The 15,433-nt window shown below is 36.8% G+C and overlaps 1 protein-coding gene across 4 annotated transcripts in view; it reads left to right on the plus strand.

The window, feature by feature from the left end:
- The window catches only part of LOC121735436 (potassium voltage-gated channel protein Shaw), a 91,419-nt gene that overhangs the window by 47,086 nt on the left and 28,900 nt on the right, over nt 1–15,433 (plus strand). For all 4 annotated transcript variants that reach the window (XR_006036852.1, XR_006036851.1, XM_042126271.1 and 1 more), the window contains exons 2-3: nt 14,429–14,563; nt 14,977–15,187. Coding sequence is in view for 2 of the 4 variants with exons in the window: in XM_042126271.1 (XP_041982205.1) it covers nt 14,979–15,187 (209 nt within the window). In the remaining 2 variants the exon portion in view is untranslated. The remainder of the gene's footprint in view (nt 1–14,428; nt 14,564–14,976; nt 15,188–15,433) is intronic.

Genomic DNA, 15,433 nt, shown 5'->3' on the forward strand with positions numbered 1-15,433 from the left:
CACGTGTCTATACTTAAGAAATTATATTATACGTTTGTTTAGATTGAACTAGCCGCAAAACCGGACTGATCCTTAAGATATTTAGCAATGTAAACTGTAGTAAAGCCACGTACAGCGCATTGAAATCACGTTTTTTATAGTTTTGAACAGTATCTGTAAAATTTTCTGGTATTTCTGTAGATACATTTAATTTTTTTCGGTGAGAACATTAAAAAATATTGGTTAAAAGCACCATCAAAGCGTTGTAGATAAAAATAATTTAAGAAATCCGTGGATCAAAACCTCATTTTGATAGACGTAATATGCCATGCAACGCAGTTTGTTGAACACATCAAAACTAAAAATCTTAAATCCATATTTCTATATTAATATTATATACTTATACGAAAGTATGTCTTTCTGTCTGTCTGTCTGTTACCTCTTTACGCTAGTTTTTCAAAAAATGTGACATCGCCGAATATGGTACATCGATGACACAACCATTCCAGGAATGCGATTGGGAGAATGTAAGAGAATGTTTGTATTGTGTTCGCTATAATAGTTGAACTTCAGTTATTTAATCATATTAGTATAGAATTCCGACTATACAATAATATCTGATTTATAATCTCAGTCGGTAAAGTGACATTTATAAAATGTAATATAAAACTTGATTAAATGCGTCCGCGCGAACGAGTGGCTCAGTCGCTATAATACAAAAACACACTTTGCACACGACGGGGCGGGGCGGGCTTTTTATCCTCGAAGCAATAAAGACCGCGTCTGCCTGTCGATGTCTGCCTCTGCCCTCGCCCCTTACGCAAAGCACACGACGGGCGGAGGCGGTCAGTTCACGTTCGTTCTAGTGATGGGGTAAATTTCGAGGACACACTTTATAGCTGTTATTTTTATAACATCCCGGCAGTTGGTGTGAGAAGTAGTAGTAGTACTAATTATTTTACCTCTCCACAAGGATGTGTGTCTTGGCAGTATAGTAAAATTAAATAAACTAATTTAATAAACTCTAGTGAAAACGGCCACGACGCGTTCGCAATCACAAAAAGATCACAAAAAGCGAAATTCGTGTCGTGGCTGATGTACTATCATTCGTTTTTCTTGATTGATTAATCCTCTACAAGTATGGAAGATTATATTATTTGAATTACTACGCGTACCTACTACATTTTTTTTTACTTAATCACTGCATAACGTGTTTATCATAATTATTTATAAAATATCTACAGTTCCATACTATCTGTACTACTATTATTACTGTTTTTTTCACTGTGACCACAACGCGTTGTGACTTGTGAGCAATTTTTCAGGTCATTGAGCGTTTTCCGTCTTTGAGCGTAACATAATATACATTAATGTACATTACCTGTTACCCAAACTCCGAAGATACGAAAGGCCGAAATTACACGAGCAGAATCGAGGGTGATTTCTTTTTATTGGTCCCCCCCGAGCGCTAGGGTATAAGGGGGTACTTGTGAATAATTACCACTTCGGAATTGCGGAGCCAAACGTCGAACCGTCGACATTAGCCAATACGAGCCAATTATTGGGCTCTAACGCAAACTATTTGTTGGCTCAGCTAAAGATTTTATCGAAGGTTACATTGTTTTAGCTACAAATGAGGGTTACTACAGTAGAAATGTAAAAGATTACTGACAGATTTAGAGACAAAATAACAGATCTCCTCTATAAAATATATGTCACAGTGGAGATTTAGAGACGCCTCAAAAGATATTCCGAACGAGCGAGATAGCATGCTCAGTTAGACCAAAGCCCGCTGACGTCATTTCAGACGTTGTTCCGTCCTCAGAAACTCCGATAGCGCGATGCAGGATTATGGCTCTAATTGTGGGTACCGTCACATAACTGTACACATAAATATTTTCTACTAGATGACGCCCGCAACACCGTTGCGCCAAAACTCGTTTATCGCGTGGGAACCGTACATTTTTTTGGAACAAAATCCTATGTACTTTCCCGGGACTCAGAGTATCTCCATGCCAAATTTCAGAGAAATCAGTTCAGCCGTTGTGGCCTGAAGAGGTAACAGACAGACAGACAGACACACTTTCGCATTTATAATATTTATTTTCTATGGCCAATCTTAGCAGGCTTCAAAGGTTCATACTTTTACCCTATCTAAAACTACATGCTTCAAAGTATTGTAGGTCCCATTTTAATAATACGGCCAAAGTATTTTTCTATATATTCAAATAGAGTGAGAAAAATGTTATAAAATACGACACAGCTGCATACAACACGTTATCTCAATAAGCGAGAAAAGACAGTTTACAGGGAAATGGGTCAAGATACTCTGAGTTGCACGCTTCAGTAGTCTGACATCTGCGGGCGTCGATGTACTATCATAGGGATGTCGCAGAATTCTATTTGTATACCAAACAAAGCGGTAATACGTTAGTATTAATACAATATGTGTTGCTTGTAGAGATATAATACCCCCACGCCGGTTTTGGTGATAGTGGCCGGTTTCATTGCACAACGCATTGAACTGGTACGCAGGAGTAATTTTATAGAGAGTGCTCTTGTGTGCGCAGTACCTACACAAGAGCACTCTCTATTCCTTTACTGTCATAACCCAGTGGGACGCACTGGGTTATGAGAGTAAAGGAATAGAACCGACACCGACACGACTGGCTAGAGATCAGGCGCAGCGACTTTTTCCATGCCCATCCGACGCATGCATCATCTTACTTGTCAGACAATCAGGTGATCAGCCTGCATTGTCCCAAACAAACTTGGAAATAACATGTTTCCAACGCGGGAATCAAACCCAAGTCCTCCGAGTCAAGAGCCGCGCTCTAGACCACTGGACCACGGAGGCGTCTATGCTTGTACAGAGTTCATTGTATAAGTAGTAACACTGAACGAGTTACTTTTGATTTATTTCCGATAAATGCCTTAACGTCATGAATTTGCTCATGTAGAAAAAGAAGTAACTCTTTCACTTACACTTTCATATAGCGAACTTTATAATATAAGGAACACATACAAAATCTTAAGTAATATCACTGTATCTACAAGCTATTACAATTATACATATTCAAAGCATTACACTAAAAAAATGTTGTATCATTTTTTAATTTTACCTATGACTTTCATTTAGGTGACGCCGCGTTAAAGTAAAAAACCGTGTTGAATATGTTTTAGATTGCTTGTTTTCTATGAGAACAGCAAGAAATAGAAAGGGCTTAAGCGACAAAATGGTATTCATCGCGTAATTTTTAAAACCATAAAATAATATATTTTTTATAAGCTATGGGCAAATTAAAGTGTATGCTTGAACCAATCTATGTACAAATTTTGGAAGCTTAAATCCCTCTCCTCTGTTGGCAAAATTAGAATCCCTTTTTTTACAGAGGTCTTTTTAACCGACTTCCAAAAACGAGGAGGTTATACGTTAAGCTGTGGGTATGTTTTTGATTGATTATTCTGAGTTATAAAAGTTGACTAATCGTGTTATGCTATGGGTAATTCAAAGACAAAGACATGATGAATACTTGCAATGAACTTTAATTTCTTAACTTTAGTCATTGCTGAGAAAAACGATATCGCTACAGCCAAATTATCAAGGCGTCACCTTAATCCAGGACCAATCGGCCATATGGTCGTAATTATTCTGCCAAAGCCGTTACTACTTTGTAACTGTTAGTTTATACGTGCGTCTGCAGATTGTAATCGTTTAAAATAATGGTAATGGTGAGGTATAACAAGACGTTATAATTATTATAGAAAAGAAAAAAACCTTACCTATATTACTATTTTAAGGTCGGTATTTACGTTAAATATTTTAATGGAGAAACATATTCTATTTCAAGTTTGTTTCAATGAGATTTATGTCATACAAAATAATGCGACGTCTACATCTGATACGTCGTGTTCAAGGATATTCCACGTTTATTCCACCGGCGTTCAGAGAAACGGCACTTTAGATCGGGAACGCGTCTTGATACTTGATATTTCCTACAGCCGTCTTGTACAGGATTTTGTATGATGGCAGCTTGAATAGCTCGCCTAGGTTTATAGCTAGACATTGTGTAGAAATCTAGCTCAGTATGTTTATATTTTAAAAGAGATAACAGGGACGTTTTAGCCCGATTCAAACTTTTTTTATATTTTAAGATAGTGACGCAGCATCATTTAAGGTCTGCTGTTTCTTTCTTAGCTCTATTTATATCCTAGATATATTATGGCTAGACATTGTAAGGAGTTAGGAGATACATCGTATTGTTTAAGTTTATGTTTAAAAAAGTTAATAACTAAGTTTCAAGCTTCTAAAGAAAACATAGAGTAAAGTATAGTCCCTCTTTCTTACTTATTATGAATTATAAATATACATGTTTTAAATATGATGACCTCTGTGGCTTAGTTGGTGGCGCGTTGGTAGCGCTAGCCGGGGGTCGCGGGTTTGAATCCCGTCGACGGAACAAAAAGTTTTCAATGTTCCTGGGTCTTGGATATTGTGTTTTAAATATGATATAATTAAAATCTTAAATATAATATTAGGTATAATATAAAAGTATTAAATATATTTCCATTGTCTGGTACCCGTAACACAATCCCTGCAGGTACTTAGGACGGGGCCAGACTGACGTGGTGTGCAGCGTCCATAGATATTATTATTATATAGGTACCATCGAGGAAGTTGATTCCTATGCAATTGACAGACCAACGTTATTTGGTCGAATGTGTCAATTCAATGTTAATTGTGATCTGTCAGCTGGGTTTGGCGTAACGCAACCAAACTACTTAGGTCCCCGATTTGCATAGGAATCAACTTCTCTGATAGTACATAGTGTTGTACATAAGCCAATTTTGATTATGTTTTTTTCGTTATTAGATGGTATAAGTGAGAGTGGGTATAATTCATCACTTCAATTCGCTCGTAACTTGAAAATAGGATGTAATTACTGCAATATTTTCACGAGACAGCACCAGCATAGACAGTAAACAAAAAGTTTTGTTTGACGTTTGACAACGTTTCTTTCAACATGTTGATATGACATATACATGTTGGATTTTGGTCGCATCATTTACTATATCCAGTAGCCCCCTCTGCTCCAACCATTACGTTTAAAAGTTTTATAAATATCAATATTTTTCTTTAAAGAAAACAGTGTAAAATACAGCACCTAACTATATCTGAACTTTGTTATTGTGAGATTATTTAACAGAATCGACCTACTGAAGGCTTATAATAAGCTAACCAGTTTAATCGCAACCTTCGTAGCATACTAAAAGTGTGCTACGAGGGTCGCGCTTAAACTGGTCAGTCTACAGCATGATCAGTAGAAATGGGACAAACTGACAGATTTTCTTTGTCAATCTGTCGCCATTTACATAGAATAAAGTCTATTCTAGCGGCTTTGTTATTAGGGGCCTGTTTCACCACTTCCTGATAAGTGCCTGATAGGCTATCAATAACTAATCTGACAGATAGAGTATGGAGTAAATAAGTTGTGGATAGCCTATTTGGAACTTATAAGGAAGTGTTAAAAAGGCCTTTAGTGTTCTAAGTTGCTATTAAAGCTATCAGACAATCAATTTCCATGCATTTACCTATACATAAAAATATAAATGGATGGATGGAATGTGGTTGAAAAATGTAGATGGATGGATGGAAATTAACCACAAAGAATTCCGATGGGGTTTTGCGCCACGGCTGTAAAGGAAGGTAGATAATAGAATGTGCAGCTACATAAAACAAGTTACACGAGAGATTTACGCCACCAATTTCGGCGCGGTAACAGAGGTGTTGGGTAAAGGTGTGTGCACACCACGGAGCTAATACAAAGGTGCACACTGATGCGATACAAAACGATATACTTAACCTTTTTTTTCATTCCATTTCTGCATATAAATTGTAGCACAGAGTATAAAAATTATGGTGATGGTTAATGGTGACGCTCCGTTGTTGCCTAGGTTGTTATAAGTTTGTTACCTATCTTTTGTAACTTATTACACAGATGAATCGATCATAATTCATGTTTAAAAGCTGCCATGATCGAGACTGTTTCAACCATAAATCATCGTTGTTGCCTTCTCATTACTTTTTTGTATAGAAACTTCTTTAGATGCATTGTGTACTTTTTTGGCGTGGATAAAATATGTTAAAATTACTCAGGACACGAGCCCTAATGCGATAATTCGTGAGACTAAATCTAAACCGAGAAAAGGAGAAAAGAAGTTATTTCCCCCGATCTTGAAAACGCGTTTAATTTCTACCAGCAGCCCCGGAATGCAGACTTTTTTGTTAAAAAATGTATAAAGGGGCCACGCACCAGTCACACAAAATTAAGATAACCTAACATAATCTAACTCCGATGTCACGCAGTTTTGAATAACGTTAGTTTCAATTATATTTTTAATGACCAACCCCTCCCCCTTAATTTGTAAAGTAATTTATGTAGATGGACACAAAAATGTGTACAGTTTACTTCCACTCTAATGTGGGGTAACAACGGGTGTAGTAATTTATGTAGATGGACACAAAAATGTGTACAGTATGCTCCCACCCTAAGGTAGGGTAACAACGGGATATTGTCTCTGGGCGCGGCATAAGTTAGACTTAAATTGGGAGATATTTCTCGGCGATACGGGAATACACCAACTTTTTCCCGACGAAATACGTAAAAAAGGAAAAGAAACTTCGATTAAATTGCTGACGTGAACGAATTTATCTACTCTGGAGAATGGTATCGATTATAGAAATGTCGTATAATATTGTTAAATCCTTGTATGAAGAAGTGTGTTTGTCTGTCTCGTTGTAATGTTTAAGCTCCTGAACTATTTAAAATGAATTTGGTATGGAAATAATAAATTTAAATATAGTTGAATTTCCGTTATCCAGTTTTAATGTAATTACTAATTTTCTATGTATGAACGTGGTATAAATAATGAACCATAAAATACCTACTTAACTTGGAAAAACCTGACAATAGAGTAATAATCTGTACTAGCAATTGCTATTGAAAATTTCCAACTTTTCAAAGCCTATGACAATCACAGATTAACCTTTTCATTGTTGAAAGAATTTTAGAATCTGTTGAGTAGATCCAAATACCCTCTACAAAGTCACAACGTTAAAAAATATTACTCTCTATAATTTATAGTAATTGTATAGCATAATAATATATTCTACATTTCCATAAACAACTTATTACATTACCCCTCACTATACTTTTGCTAAACTAAATAACACACCAAGTTAAACACAAAATAACTGGTAAAATATAGGATGGTGGTAGCGTGCAGTAAACAGCTGTTTCTCCCCCTCCCCTCTCTCCTCCCCGCACCGCCGTCAAAATTCATAAACCTTTGAAAGGGGTTGGACGAAGATTGAGTTGTTCTAGATATGCCTGGTATTTGATATATTTGACTGAGATTAGTTTAGTTACAGTTTTGGCTCTAGCTCGTTAGAAATGTGCGTTATTCGCACGTAAAGTCAACCCGACAAAAAACAACAATGGGTCAATTCAGACCGCAAAGCAACACGCAGATGCATTTCTAAATTTGTATTGAATTGACAGATTCGCATGACATCTCACGCAATCGAAATTTATCAAACGCGTTGCGGTTGGGTCACTATTGTTGTTTGTTGTTTTTTTATTTTATTCTGGACTAAATTTTTTTAGGCAACCCACTTGCAATAAATTCGTTGACATACGTAATTGAATATAAAATACTTTTTATCCATTAACCAGCTCGGTGAAGGTCCTTCTATGGTGGGATCCTAGGCCAACTAGACTATGCGAATTTAATAACTCACTGCGGCAGTTTTAAAATTTGTCCTCCTCATTCATCAACTGGTATAACCACTTATTTCACCATAATCCTCAGCCATATCCAGGGAACAAACATCCCGTCATCCACACAATTTGCCGGGCCAAGGACGCCACTTCATTATTTCTACCATCCCCGCTCTGATGGCACTTATTGTAAATGTATAAACTTGGTGAAACGTGAAGCTTATCGAACAAGATTCTGAGGAAAAGTTTAAAATACACTTTGTAGCGGCTTCTATGACGAATTTGGGTCATGATATTGTATAACCATGATAGTATATGATATAGCTACTTTGAACGCGAAACTGTCTACAATAGCATTACGTCTAGGTAGAGGGCCTGCTTCACCACTTCCTGATAAGGTGCTAGATAGGCTATCCACAACATATGCTCCATACTCTATCTGTCAAGTAAAGTTGTGGATATCCGGCACTTATCAGGAAGTAATGAAACAGGCCTTTAATCATTTAATCCCCCTCCTCGTGTTCACATGAATCGATCCAACAGGGGCCACAATGGGATAGTTTTATACCGTCAAATGTATGTCATGTATAAGCAGAAGCGTAGCGTGCGTATAAAAAATGTTAGGGGCCCTACGGTATGGTTGCCCTTTTTAACAAAAAAAAAATAATGAGTTATTAATAATTTTACTCACGTTGGGGCATTGGGCCCGGGGGCCTCGTATAATTGATACGGCATATACGGCGGTAACTACGCCTTGTATGAAAGATATTCTCAATCACTTAATAAGTCTACATTATTTCTAAAACATATTAAATCCAGTATTCTGACTATAATAATAGCAAATTCACATAAAATCAAAGTCCATAAAAGACTGTTGAGATTCTAATAAACCTATCAATATTCTTCCCACGTTTTCAATATTAAATTATTTTATTATACACTATTTATACACTCAGGGTAGATTAAAAATTTATGGAGATTACATTTACTGGATTAAAAATGAGCCACTTGGCTGCTTACTCAATAAGACCAAGATAAAGTTTTTCTTATCAGGCTTATAATGTGCTTTCAATGTGGGACTGACCATTTTACATTAACTGTAACTTTAGGCGATCTTTCCTTAACCTTTTGGCCTTTTGCAACACATATTATTATTGCATTAGTAATTTGCATGCAAAATAAAACTATCCTTGTTAATTTTAAGCGGGCCCCTAAACGATCAATTTTATTTTAGCAATATCACGTATTAGCTTTGTCCACTCTGTGCCTTTTTGTGTTCGTCAAGGGCATGCGTTATAGCGCAGTCAACGGCGAACGTGAGGCATGCCCGCGACGCATGCCCTCTGACCGTATCCAAAAAATAAAAATGACAATATTGGCGTTGCGTTCCTTGACGTTTTCAATTATTGAATGCATCATTGAAACGACAGTTGAATGAAAGAAGATGACGAAAATTATAGACAAATAGTGGTGCAATACCGTCTAGGGTTCATTTTCAACGTGCCCGCCTTTCAAGATTGAAATTGAACTGTGAAATAAATTGTGAAATAAAATATTGTTCAATATTATTATTATAGGTCTATTGATTGATGATTCTTATCTCTTGAGAGAATTTCTAAAAGATTTCGTCCGATTAGGCAGATGGGAGATCGTAATAAGATCGAATTATGTCAAGCACAAATGACAGATCACGACTAATATTGACATTACAACTCGACCAAAAAACTCAACAAAAAAACACTATTATTAAAAGACACTATTATATTATTATGTGCTAGCTGGTTATGCATTAGCCAGCAGTATTTCCAGACTAATACAACCTGCAAACCTTAAAGAAGAGACCGTATTCCCTCTTAAAAAGCTGGCAACGTACCTGCAACTATTCTGATGTTAGTATCCATGGGTGACGGTAGTTACTTTCCATCAAGTGACCCGTTTGCTCGTTTGCCATCTAATAAAAAAATGGATCAATTTCTCTGAGTTATCATCGAAGAAATTTATTCCTAGGCAGTTGACAGACCAACGTCATTTGGTCGGCTTTTAACATTCAATAGCTTTGTCCACACTGTGCCTTTTTTTGTTCATCAAGGGCATGCGTTATAGCGCATATAAATATCGCACGTGAGGCATGCCCGCGACGCTGTGACACTTTTCTTTCCAACGCGGGTGGATTTTGACGCATTCCATTATTGAATATGCCAAACGAAAGTTGAATAAAAAGATGGTGACGAAAATTGAAGATGGAATTGCATAGTGTCGATATAGCTAATGTGATCTGTCGGTTGGGTTTGACATAACTCGACTAACGGCGGTTCCCAATATTTGATCTATCTCTGGTTTGGCCCTACTAGAGATAGGAATAACTCACATTAGACATTAGAGACATATATTTTATGTCAATTGTGAGCTATTCCTATCTCTAGTAGGGCAAAACCAGAGATAGATCAAATATTGAGAACGGCCGTAAACTACGTAGGTCCGCCATCTGCCTATGAATGAAATCTGCCTCACAGAAAACCGGCGTGAAACAGCGCTTGCGCTGTGTTTCGCCGAGTGAATGAGTTTACCGGAGGCCCAATCCCCTACCCTATTCCCTTCCCTACCCTCCCCTATTCCCTTCCCTTCCCATCCCTCCCCTATTACCCTCCCCTATTACCCAATTCCCTCTTAAAAGGCCGGCAACGCACCTGCAGCTCTTCTGATGCTGCGGGTGTCCATGGGTGACGGTAGTTGCTTTCTATCAAGTGACCCGTTTGCTCGATTGTCACCTAATAAAAAATGGATCAATTCCTCTGAGTTATCATCGAAGAAATTGATTCCTAGGCAGTTGACAGACCAACGTCATTTGGTCGGCTTTTAACATTCAATGTTGATTCTGTCGGTTGGGTTTGACATAACTCGACCAAACAACGTAGGTCCGCCATCTAATATGAATGAACTTCTCTGATGTTACATAACTACGCATTCCTAGCAATCTAGACAGCTAGGTGTAATCTAATATACTAATTGCAGCTCACGGTCATTAGCAGCTCATCCAGGTTCCACGTTAAACAAATTACGCTGCGCCGCCAAGAATTAATATAATTCCAGGATTAATTTACGTTTGTCGGATTTTGCTCTGCAGATGAGGACTATTTCATTTAGACCCAATTTCACCAACCTCTGTTTGTTAAATCCTAACAAGGCATTACTTAACGGACCTTGAAAAATTAAACAGACTGTTAAAATACTTATGTCCCACAGTAAAAATTTAACAGCGGATTAGTAAATGCAACGTTAAGTGAACAACGAGTGAATAACATTCAATTCGTTCGTTCTTGTTATAAGGCAATGTACAAGTTTAATACGACGTGTTGGCTGCAATGTGTCATTTTCACCTTATTCGTATAATACGTCAACTGGTAGATAATGCGACCAAATTAAAATATAACTGATCGCATACATTTGTTACACTACAATAGTTCTTTTTAATTTACCAGGTTAATAATTATGATCCGTCAAAGCTGAAAACATGAATCATGATACAAACTTTTATTTACTTATTTCGGCTTGGTAATTTTGATACAAGTCAGTATATTTGCAATGTCAAAGAAAATCCGAGGGCTGAATTTTTGACAAAATAAAAATAAATAATTATGCATAACATGAAAAATAATAAATAATATGTAAGGATGTGGCGAAACATGGCGGCAACACTCAAAAGTCAAAACAGGTTCTTTTATTGATATTGGGTATTGTCTTTAAAAATTTAACGGACCTCCCCAGCAGGAATTAAAATTTAACACCGTGTTAGGCGATTTGACATGACATTAGCGTATGGTGGAACGCTCGATAGCTCTAACAGGCCGTTAACTGATTTAACAAGCCGTTATTTATTTAACATTGCTTGATTAAACTGGGTCTTAGTCTCGTTATTTTTAACCGGGTTAAAAACAGCGAAGAGGTCGTAATGCCAAAAACACAATTTTACAGGGGTGCGACTTTTCCTTGTACTTATGACTGTGTTCCTTGTAATGAACACTTTAATTGGGAAAAAAAGTAAAAAATTGGGTTACAAATTTTTACGTAGACGCCATCGAAAAGGAGGACTCCAACGTTAAAAAGTATAATGCAGCCTGATTGTCTAACAAGAAAATTATACATGGACCATGTGTCAGGTGGGCAGTATCTCTCACCAAATTGTATAAGTTACTAGCTGTCTCGGCAAACGTTGTTTTGCTATATTAATTATTTCGCCCATATTATTTTATTGAAGTGATTAACTAAGTATGTCACCATGGCAACGTCCATCGCTATCCCGCAAATAATGGTCAGTCTCGACTCTCGAGTTGTAATAATTTACTATTATTTATTCAACAAATGCACTTATCAATATAAAAAGTACCCAGTAGCCGATTCTCAGACCTACTGAATATGCATATAAAATTTGGTAAAAATCAATACAGCCGTTTCGGAGGAGTACGGTAACTAACATTGTGACACGAGAATTTTATATATAAGAATAAAAAAGTAAGAAATTCTATTGCATACTGTGCACACAATAGGGATGACGACAAGGTCAAAGATTAGCAGATTTTTTTTAAATAAAATAAAGACATAGCGATAAAATATAAGTATTTCCAAAATTTCAGCTTCATAACCTATGTATTTTTTTGTTGCCTTCAAAGTTGGATAGTCAAGTCGATTTTTTTAATAAAAATGCCTTAATTTTTGTATACCATTCGATAAGTTATGCAATTTATTAAAAAAATATATGAAACCACTTTCATAAACGCAATATTTAACATAGCTATCGAACAAACTACCTAAACGTGACGTCACAGGTAGGTAACATTTTGTATGGATATTTTGGAGAGTTTTTAAGTCATTTTTTTCACCGATATTCCTATTTTTGAATGGTCCTTCACTTACCAACAAGAAAAAAAATATTGTTATGCCTATTGGGTACCTATAACCTACTATGGACTAGGCAGGCTTTTTTATTTTTATGAAGCTACATGTCTTTCTTTGAACTATCAAAAGTGGTATAAAATTCAGGAAATTTTTAACCGAATCAATAAAGCTTCGAACGTTTTAGCGCTTCAGTATTTACTGGGAATGGATTTTCATTTTATTTCCCCTTTTCTCGCCCATTCCGACAGCCAAAACCTCTTATCGGGGAACCCTTTATTTTGGGTTTTGCGATTAATACGTTACACAGCTTTTGAGCCGAGATATTCGATTCTGCTCAATGTGACATGGGTATGACCATAGACCAAATAAACGATCAGATATTATTAGGGTGAAGCCAAACGAGCGTAATTTGTGAGTTGTGAGTCGCAGAATTTCGGTCGCGTAAATATCTTTTCATACAAATCATGACTCACAAAAATACGCTTGTGTGAATCAAACAGGACTTTTGTATGAAACTGAACGCAGAAAAATTTCTGCCAGCCGAAATTCTGCGACTCACAACTCGCAAATTACGCTCGTTTTTTCGTAGTGTCTAGTTCGTAGTTTTCAAGTTTCGAAGTATCTATTAGAACGAAGTTCTTATCGCGCGTTTGGCGTAAAGTAGGCTAGACAGAACGATATTTGACCTCGACACTTTTTTAGTGCATGCACCTGCATGATAGGGGCAGATGGCATTTATAGTATTCCTTTGCGTCAACTAGATGGCGTTTTTTGGGAATAAACAGCGACGCGTTGTTAGTATTCCTGGGCGTCAATAGATGGCGATTTTTTTAATAATTTTTTTGAGTGTATAATATTATGTATACAGGTTTTTCGAACATAATAAAATATAACTTCGTTCTATTCGGGTGTCCCTTGATTTATTACTTTGTCGCTTATATGTAAAGAGGCAGAATAATGTAGACAGACGTACTTTGGCGTTTATACCTAGAACAAATGTGGATTCGTCATATCTATTCTTCTTATATCTACGGTCTAGACTCGTTTGGTATATATTTATCCACAAAGGTCGAATGTTTTGTTCTACAGTTTAGATAAAATACCTCATTGAAGTAATCTTTTGGCGGAATGTATAGGCGTGGGCTGGGTCGCTCGTAAAATGTAGATAGGTTTCGCGTTTGCTTACCTTTAGTATATAAATCTCTTTTTATAAAAGTAGGTCATAGGTATAACTTTGATAATAATATGGTTTGTATTGTATATAATGCAGTCATATTCAGGTGTATCTTTCAAATAGATCAATGCGAGCCGTACATTTTTCTCTGATAAAGAGAAGTAAAAGTAATAATTTTTGTGCCCAATTCTATCAAAACCAATCCATTGATTACGGTCCAAAAAACCAACGAACCTTTCTATAAATATTAGTAAATTAACTACTCTTTATATCGAAGATTGGACAATCAGCACTGTATATTATCTAAGTAAATAAAAAAGATTTTAAAAAATACTACACTCAAAAACAAAAAATACTACATACAAATTGTTTTTTTGCTTGGGGGATACGTTTTCATAGGCATTAGGTAACACAGAAAAGTCTAAGTTGAATCACACCCTTTAATTGAAGATTTACTCGCATACTACAAAAGTAGTAGTATAATAATTATATTATATAGTTTGTTAAAACTATCCTAGTAAGAAAGCGGGCACTATGATTGTCTAGGTGATTTAGAACTTTTGGGTGCTAAAGCATGTCCTAACATAACTCTTCTTTTCAGGGTGTTGCGTCCCCCAGCGATGCCCTCTCTCGGCCAGTTCTCCGCGCTAGAGGGCGACTATATAGAGATTATGTGGCGCCGCGGCCAGAGCCGGTCTCCGTAGTGTGACGTCGCCGGAGAGGAGATAACTTGCGAGTGAGTTGATGATGATGGTGATAATGGTGATGGTAGGATGGTGGCGGTGGTAGTAAAAATTATGCTAGTAGTGGTAAGGATGATGAAGACGATAAGGTTGATGAGTGAATAAAAGTACTTAATTCTACTCGATGTACATAAATTCCCCTTACACAATATTTCAATTCTGATGGCGACATTATGCGAGTTTGTAACTGATATAACGCTAATGAATAGCCACTTATTTTCAAACAATCGTTTCGATAAAGAGAAGTAAAAGTAAATGAAATAAGCTGATGACGATTTCTAGAAAAGTGTTATAAATTTTCTTTTTTAGAATCTACTTTATACCATTTCATTTGTTGTTTGTGTGATCGAAAAGATTGTGATGATCACTGGCCAGCTTTAAGTAATGCTAATGATAATCTCCACAGAAATGAATCTCCTAAACATGGACGCAGAGAACCGCGTGGTTCTGAATGTGGGTGGGATCCGCCACGAGACGTACAAGGCGACGCTGAAGAAGATCCCGGCGACGCGGCTCTCGCGGCTGACGGAGGCGCTGGCCAACTACGACCCCGTCCTCAACGAGTACTTCTTCGACAGGCATCCCGGGGTCTTCGCGCAGGTGCTCAACTACTACAGGTAATCGAGCGAAATCAGAACTTTCATTTTGTAATTTGTGATTACAAAAAAAAACTTAAGCGTTAGTTCTCAAATCATTGATGTAACTTTCTATGCTCCCTAGCATAGAAAGTTTTAAACACAACTACAATAATTGGAGTCAATCTGGTACATCAAATTCCAGACAGACGTACTTTGGCGTTGGCGTTGGCGGCATAATTCACAAATTTATTATTAGTTTAAGCATGTTATAAAATCCAGTTGCGC

The sequence above is a fragment of the Aricia agestis genome, chromosome 17, assembly GCF_905147365.1.
Source record: "Aricia agestis chromosome 17, ilAriAges1.1, whole genome shotgun sequence".
Taxonomy (NCBI): Eukaryota; Metazoa; Arthropoda; class Insecta; order Lepidoptera; family Lycaenidae; genus Aricia; species Aricia agestis.